Genomic DNA, 9,380 nt, shown 5'->3' on the forward strand with positions numbered 1-9,380 from the left:
AACTTTAGCATGGGTGTGTAAACTTATGCAAGCCACTGTAGATAACAAGACATTTTCATTGACTAAAAAGACGTCACTATAACAAAGCGTCTTTCTTCCTCAGGCAAACGAGTACTGGACAGCACTACGAACAGATGCTCAGTACTACATGGACAGGAGTCACATGATGTTTGACCGCTCTGTGGCTACGTGAGTGAGATAATCAGCAGCAAACCAGTTTTGGGCATTTTTTGGCAGTATGTGCCTTCCAGTACTATGACATCATAGTGTTTTATTTTGCAATGAAGGCAGTCTTACTGCCCTTTTCTTCCCACTTTACCAGCGTGCCACCCTAATGTGAGGTAGTATCCAACAAGTTCATTACTTTACAACTCAGAATTGTTCAGTTAAATATTTATTATTCAAGTAATTATTCAATTATCATTGAGCAGTGCCTCTTTCCCTGAGTGTTATAACTTGAGTTTGATATGCTATTAACATAATAAAATTTAGCAGATATTGTTCTTCTATCTGGTTATGTTGAAGGGAAAACAACAGGCTGTATGTGGAGATGCTGCGCCAAGCACAAGCTCACCTGGACAGTCAAACGGATCAACACAAATAAATAATGAAATAAGGGAAATAGAAGAGCAGAAATCATGTTGTAGACAAACATATTACAGTGCTTCCTGGTGGTTAAATCTAAAAAGTTTACCCTAATGGGATTTAGGAATACATTTGAATATATTATAGTCATTACGTTGTATCTGTATAAAGTGGACAAAAAAATAAAATAAATGGACTTAAACTGGTTATGGTTAAATGGGTGAATAAAATGATTAATGATTAATGATTAATAAAAATAACATGTTACGGCTACACTTCTGCTGCCATTTTTTATAGATAAGATAAAGAAACATGTAATATCCCATGATGAGATGAACTAATTACCCTTATTATAAAATGCTGCAGTTGTGTGGCAGCTATGTTTTTTCATATTCATTTTTAAACATTTGCAAATTAGACTGGTTATATTATTTTATATCAATGGTGTGTACAATCAAACATTTTTTCAATAAAAGTTAGAATCAAATTAAATGGAGAGGTTTTTATAGTTAAAGATTTGTTTATTCATTCCCTTACAATTGTCATTGTTCTATAATAAAAACATTGCATTGCATGCAGTTAATTATAACATGTTTTCATTAACACTGATCAACACTCAAATTAGTATTTAATAAAACCTGATATATCCATCCTTGGCAAATCTTGGTAATGAGATTTGATTTAAATAATTTATTTCCGTTCTTCTGGGGGTAAATAATGACGTTTGTGTTTTGCATTCTGTGTTGTTTTATTAAAGGAGAAGGTTTCTATATATCTCTAGTTTACCGCTAGGTGATGCCATCACTTCACCCATTGCGTATATATTTTTTTAGTTTTTTGTCCTTTTTTTGTTCCTTTGTTATCTGTGACATCTGTGGTTTCATTTTTCTTTTAATTAAACATTATGCATGCTAATTTGGACAACTTTAAGTTGTATCAAGGTATATATGGCATTAGTTATGAAAAATAAGCATCATGTACGTAAAACTTTATTAGTTTGATAAAGTACATATGAACAATACAAATACTTTTAATGATTGTGTAATTAGAAAAGAAATTCCCATTCCATATCTTCATTTATTTATTTATTATTTATTTATATGTATTGTGTAGTTTGAGATGGTCTAACTAACTGCAGTGAAAAAGATTGAGAACATTTTGCATTTGAGGAGGGTGACAAAGACAAGAACACATTATTTAACAGAAAAAACAGTACAAGCTGTTTAGATACAACATCACAAATTAGAGCTCCTAATGTCTTTATTGCAACCTAACGTTTGCTAACGTCTTCAATGATTTTTCAAACATGTAACAGATTGTTGTATTTCTTAAGAATGTGTAGTTCAAAGGATGTTGTTAGATGGTCCACCCATACACCAAATCAAATGAAATGTCGTTCAAAAACAATAATGAGGAAATTGGTTGTGTACAGCTAAGTACAGCTAAGTAATCATAAAAAATAGTTTGTTATTCTGAATGATGTTCAGTTTTGAACACTATTTCCACACTTTGGGACTAATACGGATTATCTATTTTATTGTATGTGTAATCTAGAGGTGTGATAGCTGCATGCTACTCATACTTACCATTAGTAGAATTGGAAATGTTATAACTTTGGCTGAAAAGCAACATTTTCACTAAGACTGTCTTATTTATCTATAGACAAAACATGATGTCACCATAATAATTTTAAATATACTAAGTGCATAATAGGTATACATAATGACTTAATGAGAAAGTTTTAAACAACGGATCTAGAGAAGAAACCTAACATCAAAGAGTCAAAGTTCTCTTTTACAATAGACCAGCAGTGGTTTCCTTTTGCTAATAGATTTTTGAAGTTGGATCATCAGTGAAAGATGTGTGCTTTTGCTACAGTACTAGTTTGGAGGTGGATCCTCACTTGCAGTAGGAGGAGGGATTTTAAAAAACATGTAAAGAGCTGGAGTGAAGATGAGGACAGTGCCCAGTACTGCAACGGTGAGGAAAGCCCACAGGAAGATCCTGTCTAACACCTGGGCTACAAACTTCCAGTCTTGTACCACCTGGGAAATAGAAGAAATAGAAGATGATAGACAGCAACACATATCAACATTGAGCCCTTAGAACTATGCAAAAGTTTACTTCAATTTGTTGATTTGTTCATCTTTGTTGATCCAGCTAAACCCACCTCGTGGATGAAGTGTTCCTTGCGGATGTGTCTGCTGATGTAACGCACTGAGTAGATAGCCTTGTCCAACATGGTTGCCCAGGCCTCGTCCTCCTTCCCATCAGAAGTTGTCTGTCCTTGAGTTCCGCTGCTTGCCCTCTGGCCTCCTTTCCGACCTCCAGAGCGAGGTTTGAGCTCGGGGCTTTCAGGAGCCAGCTCTGGGTAGTGATAGCGGTCAGTGTGTCCACGCATGCAGAGCAACTTTGGGAGTTTCTGAAGGAAGAGATTACGGACCCACGGTGACATGGGGTGGTAGGTGGCTGAGGAGCGGTGGTGCACGTTGATGACAAAGACAGTGACGATGATTGACAGTGTTACAAAGATCATGATGAACAGCAGGTACTCTCCAATGAGCGGGATTACCTTGGAGGAGGAAGGGATGATTTCTTCTATGACCAGGAGGAACACAGTGAGTGACACAAGGACAGAAGTGGAGAGTGACAGCTTCTCTCCTTCATCCGAGGGAAGGTAAAATACCAGGACAGTAAGAAAGGACAAACCCAAACAAGGGATGATGAGGAAGAGGGTGTAGAACAACGGCAACCTCTTCAGAATGAAAGAATATGTGAGAAAGGGGTATGAATACATGTCGTCCTTCCTGTTTCCTCTGACACCAGTGGCACTAAGGATCTCCCACTCCCCATTATCGAAGAAGTCCTTCCGGTCTACCTGGTTGTCTATCAGGACTAGGTCCACCATGTTACCATCATATGTCCAGGAACCAAACTTCATGGTGCAGTTCTGGCGGTCGAATGGGAAGAAGGTGACGTCCATAGTGCATGCGGATTTGTAACTTGCAGGTGGCGTCCAGGTGATGGCACCATTGAACTTGACAATGGCTTTTGTCATCAGGGAGCCCTCAAACCTCCCATCAGCACTGAAGAAACATGGAACAAAACTCATAATAAATCTCAGAATCACATTTACAGAATATCTGTATGTGTATCTATATGTATTTCTTACTGAAAATGAATAGACTTAATGAACATAGCAATTTTAACCATAACTCAGTATTACATAATAGGTATTTTATTGCATTAGATTTTAGCTAACATTAGAGTATTAAAACTTGGTTACGTCTTGAAAATTGGGTTCTATTTTGAAATTATACATAGAAGTATATGAACTCTTTTGTTGCTGTACTTTTCATACTGGCAGAGTGTCTTGTTGTTAAAGTTTCACATGAAGGTATTTATCAGTCAGTTGGATCCTAGCACATCCGAGCATTCTTACTTCTCATAGAGGACGATGTCTGGGAGCCAAATATTTTCAGAGGGGACTCTGATAGAAGTGATTCCTCCGTATTTGTCTGGATTCCATCGCAGCTTGTAATCAATCCACTCCTGGTCACACAAACACAGGACCCATGATGCAGTATTGTTAGACATACATGTATATAGTTCTGAGTTATTGTTTACATTTATAGCCATCAAAATTGATTAAAGATAATTTATTAAGTGCTCCGCCCTTTGAATTGGATCACATACACTTGAGTGTCCTGATAAACAAACAAAACCCAAAAGAAATACTAAAATTAAACAAACCTTTAATAGGACATTTTCAGAAGGAAACAATGGCAGTATATTGCCCTATTGCATAATGCTGTGTTTATGAATGAGTTCATTTATAAACACTGTAGATTTTTACAAAGAAAAAGCAAGTCAAATTCTGTACTGTCAGTTTGAATATTCTTTACTGTATATACAATCAAAAGTATTTACATTTATCAGACAGAACAGAAACAGGTGAGACTTTTGCAGTGTGTATAACTATAAGCTTGTGTCTGCTTATTGATCTGTGGATATGAATGGCAAGAATGATTGTAACTATTTCACTTCAGTTGGTTTTTGTGTCTTGCTCACCTGGCAAAGCCATACGTTAGTTGTCATTAGCTGGTTCTTCTCATCCTAAAACAGACAAAAGAGTAATATTTTAAATGGGAGAAAGACCACCGGAAGCAAGACACTAGTGTGTTGGTAATAGGCACATTTCATAATTAAAATTCCACCAAAACGGTTTCAACATCACCAACATTCAAAACACACGATTGAAACCAAGTATCACTTCCAACATTATTGTCAAGTCTTAATTAAATGGACCCATATATAAAAAGTAAACTTGGCTGTGAAAGATCTCACACACTTGAGTTAAAACATTTGAGATACAGTACACATGATTACACATATTCGTAGTTTAAGATAATCAATAAATCCACAACATCAGTTATGTTCACATGGATATGTTTATCTACCAACAAAAAGCGAGACAATCTACTGCTTTTTTGTATGTGATGTTACTTGTTTACAGCACAAACCATTTCTGATGTGGGTGCTCCCATCACAATGTTAGATTTGATGAGTGGACTAAATGAAAAGCTTGGTTGGACTAAATCGTCCTTTCCTTTGTCATGAAATCCGACAGAATCTCTGATGTACCTGTCTCTGCCACTTCCTTAGCAAACAAGAAAAAGAAACATAAAACCAGTGCAGGGAACCCTGAAGCTGAAGTAATATAAATGCAGCAAGTAAATAGACAGGAATAGAAAGAGGGAGAGTGGTTTACACAGGTTTATTTCCACATCAGTGGAGGTGAATTTGAAAAATAAGGGAAAGATTTAAGAGAAATACACAATAGATAAATACAGAAAGATGTGGTTGTTCAGTGTATCCAGACCAGGCCTCAGCTGTCAGACTGAGTTGGATGTTTTGGTGATCACATAGAGCAGAGGTGAACCATAATCTAATACAGAGCCATGTACAGCAGCAGCCCAGAGACACTCAGGGGAGGTACATTGTATACCCAAGCTGCTGTGTCTCTGGTTAACTCTCTTTTCCAAAATCCAACAGACCGTCAAACTGAATATTTCTTCTCTGCAGAGCCATGGGGTGGCGTTGTTTAATTCATCATTGATTGTCTTTGCCTAGCACACTTGTGTGTTAGGTGGAAGGATGAAGAGTTAAATCTAAACTGGTTGAGATTAATATTTCAAGCCGAGAAGAGCGTCTCCACCATTAGCATCCTCCGTTTTCTACTCTTGGACACCTAAACCATTACAACCTATCAAAGCCAGCCTCTGAAATATTAAAGGAACACTCCAGAGACATGTGTGGTTGTAGATCTGAAGTGAGTGTTCCAGATCTATTTCAGGACCCCGGAAAGCTCCCCACTGTGACGCTGCCAGTTGCCTGTTTGGTTGCAGTACCACGAACAGCGACACTGCTTGGCTGAAAACAAAAGGAAAAAAAGCTAAAACCAACCCCGTCTAACTGTGGATAAAAAATAATCTATATTGTTCTCTTTGTTATATTTCCGTGGGTTACAATGTATTATCTTCTTTTGAAGGAAATGTTTTGAAGGAGGTGTTCAATATTTTGTTGTCGTCAACTAATCCAATACAAGGACCAACACCAACAATGTGTGAGTCCATCTCTAAATACTTTCCTGCTTCACTACCACATGTCTGTACCCTGTAGTCCCAAGCCTATTGATTCCTAATGAAGACACAGATCTTCCAAAACTGGTCACACAATATTTTCATTTTTTTCTTTTCTTCAGTATTTAACAAAAAGGCTAAATGATATCCTAAAACAGCTAAGCCGTGTAGTTTTTTTTAGCTAACTTAAGCAAAGTGAGTAAATTGTTAATTTGCTGGGAAGTTTACAGACTTGCTGCACTAGCAAGTTATTTCTGAAAGCAGAGTAGTATGTGTCAACTACTCCAATTAAACTGCAATGCAAAGGATCATGGTTATGAAGGAAATTGTCATACAGTTCAATGGTGTGGTTAATTAACAGTTTATGGACAAGAATTGATGTCTATGGCGCAGAAGAAAAAGCTATATTAGGCTTTGACTACACAGACAATAAGTCGGATTTATTCATTGTTGATTTGGGCTTTTTATGTGATTTGTTACCATTAACAAAAATATGTAATAATCCCAGACTTATTCTTTAAGATCTGAGTCATGATGAGGTTAAATATAAGGTTAAAAATAAGTTGTTTGCTTAGAGAACTAGTTTAACCCTTTAACTTCTATTTTCTCCTCAAGTAGTTTCAAAAGTAATTCAATACTAGTAGAATGCATGTCTATGTGATTAATCTGTTAGTCCTAAAACCTATACTTTAGGACAGTGACTAGATCTTACATAAGTTTTTTTTTTGAAGTTTCAGCTCCACTAGTGGGATCCAAAGTACAAATCTACTCATGAATACAGATGTGCATGGATATGTGCTTGTTGCTGCAGGTGTGTTCTCACCACATCAACCAGCTGGGAGATCTTGAGTCCGAAGCGTACCCTAATAGTGTCATTGACGTGCTGGATGGGCCTGACCCAGCGCTGGTAGCCTTGAAAAAGGTTCTTCAGTAGGGTGTCCTCCATCTCCGCCAAGGACACAAACTCACTCGGCGCTGGAACAAGGAGGAGGATTAGCATCTGTTAATTACATTAACACATGCTTTTTGTAAACTGATAAATGAAATACAATAAGACCTTTCTGACAGAAAAAAGGAAAAATGTTTCAGCCATTTCAGTGGACAGCATTGGAAAATAGACAATTACAACTAACTAATTGTTGAACATTGTCTTAGAAACATAAGAACGATACTGTCTTTTAACTAGGTCTTTGGAAAAGTTTCCAGTTAGAGTGGGGTTGGTAGCAGCACTTTGACATTCAAATGCTTTGAATTTCTTCTTCCTCATAAGGTGACCTTTGTGAGAGATTTTGCGCAAAGAAAAGATGGTTAAAACTTTAAAAACATGTTTCAGCACCATGGGCAGTGCTCCTCCTCAAACTGAAATGATACATTAACAGATTTAGTTAATGCAACTCATTATTTCCATTCCGTGCACAGCAATCATAACATTAGTCCTCCAGCTGTTAAATAGGCAGGTATGCTAGATACATTGGACTACAGCTCTGCACTGTACAAATGCAGGGGGAGGGGACAGATACATAAGCAGGCCGGTCAGCACATCAGTCAGCCTGACGCAATATGATATCGCTAGAGGGACAAAGAGTATTATTGACAAGAAACAGCAATAATGTAAGACACATGGGACATCAAGTACAAGCTGATATGTGGGGTGAGGAGTGTGGACCTCTAACCTGCTTCTGGTTTTTCCTCTGGCTTCACATCTGTCTGACATTATCTAACTGGACTCAGGGGTAAATAAATGTAAGTAGGCCTATCCCACAAAGAGAACATCAAACCACAAAGTTAGAAGGGATTTTAGTCCTATTTGATTACCTCTATCTGTGCTTTCAAGGACTCTGTAAGAGGTGCTGAGAGCTGAACACTGACATCTGACACCTGTGTCCCAGTTTGTCTGATGGCAAATAGCTTCAGGACAAACAAAGCTGGGCACTAGCAAATTATTCTTGAACTGATATACTGCTCAAAATCACATCTGGTTGATACAGGAGTGCAGTGGAAAAAAGTGATACTATCCGATTACTTTTGTTGGTCCCAAAGTGTATATTTCAATTTCATTATTGTCTTTAAAATTACAAAATGTCCCAGAAAAAGAATAAATGTTTTTGTTTGTAAATGTTTTATTTGAGCAGAAATAGCCTAAAAAAGTCAAGTCAGCTGCAGCCCGGAACATGAAACAGGTAACAAGTAGGTTAAGTCAGTAATACATGCGAAATATGTAACACATTGATGTGAAGTAACAACAATGGACTACTTTTGGATAAGCAATTAATGAATGGGTTGTACTTTTCGGGTGACGAGGTCATCGGAGGTTATGCGGAGCTGAATCTTTGTAGAGGATTCTCAAAAATATTTAGTAAAAACGCATCACAGTTTTCTTACCGTTGGTCTCGGCGAGGGACAGCGGAAGGAAGAGAAGGAGGAGGACCGCCAACTTCATGGTGTTCTCCTCCCGGTCCGAGCGAGCGCGCCTGCAGCCTCCTATTTCTATCGGCTATTCAGCAGGAGAGGACTACAGTACACACACACCGAGATGGCATAGGCGCCGCCGAGGTTCCCAGCTGTGCTCAACACCATGCGGAGAACTACTCCTCTGCTGTAGTTTCCCAGAGAGCAGGGAACCGGTGGGCGCATGAGGCCGGTGTCCGTATGCTGTGACTCCGAGGCGTGACGGGCAGCGGCGGTCAGCACAGCGGCTCTCTGTAGGAGGAGGAGGGAGAGAGGGAGAGAGGGAGAGAGGGAGAGAGGGAGCGATGCCCGGGTGATGCTGATGAGCAGAGTTTAAAAGCCGCTCTCTCTTTTTTTAGCTGTAGTGTTGTTGGTCTACCCAAGAACGTGTTTTAGAGTCTAATGTGTATAAAAACAAATGTTGAAAAGGATACTTTAAGTTGTGACGTTGTACTGTAAAAATGTGTAGGCTACAGTATTTGCACATTTCACTAGAGGAACTGTCTCACATGTAAAGACGTTTGTAACATTTGTAATATTTCCTTTTTAGGAATATAGAAGCAGGAAGTGTTGTGGAAAAAAGCTGGAAGTCATGCGATTTATTGACTGCAGAACCTTAATCCATGCCGCCCATGTTTTCAGTCACAGCCAGCATTTTAATTGGCAGATGTACAGATGCACTGTTCAACCACTGGAGGGCGCTAC

The 9,380-nt window shown here is 38.3% G+C and overlaps 2 protein-coding genes across 2 annotated transcripts in view; one reads left to right on the forward strand and one right to left on the reverse strand.

The window, feature by feature from the left end:
• LOC116696349 (uncharacterized protein C3orf85) overlaps positions 1–609 on the forward strand; it is a 3,519-nt gene extending 2,910 nt beyond the window's left edge. Inside the window, exons 4-5 of the mRNA XM_032527244.1 lie at positions 104–189; positions 526–609. Coding sequence (XP_032383135.1) covers positions 104–189; positions 526–604 — 165 coding nt within the window. The 3' untranslated portion in view covers positions 605–609. The remainder of the gene's footprint in view (positions 1–103; positions 190–525) is intronic.
• A 947-nt stretch (positions 610–1,556) lies between these two features.
• Positions 1,557–8,944, reverse strand: LOC116696331 (neuronal acetylcholine receptor subunit non-alpha-2). Its single transcript, XM_032527208.1, has 6 exons — positions 8,610–8,944; positions 7,051–7,202; positions 4,657–4,701; positions 4,028–4,137; positions 2,756–3,671; positions 1,557–2,630 (listed from the first exon to the last, which is right to left on the reverse strand). The coding sequence occupies exons 1-6, from the start codon at positions 8,665–8,667 to the stop codon at positions 2,466–2,468; spliced, it is 1,446 nt and encodes a 481-aa protein (XP_032383099.1). The 5' UTR covers positions 8,668–8,944; the 3' UTR covers positions 1,557–2,465.
• Positions 8,945–9,380: the final 436 nt, after the last annotated feature.

The sequence above is a fragment of the Etheostoma spectabile genome, chromosome 10, assembly GCF_008692095.1.
Source record: "Etheostoma spectabile isolate EspeVRDwgs_2016 chromosome 10, UIUC_Espe_1.0, whole genome shotgun sequence".
Taxonomy (NCBI): Eukaryota; Metazoa; Chordata; class Actinopteri; order Perciformes; family Percidae; genus Etheostoma; species Etheostoma spectabile.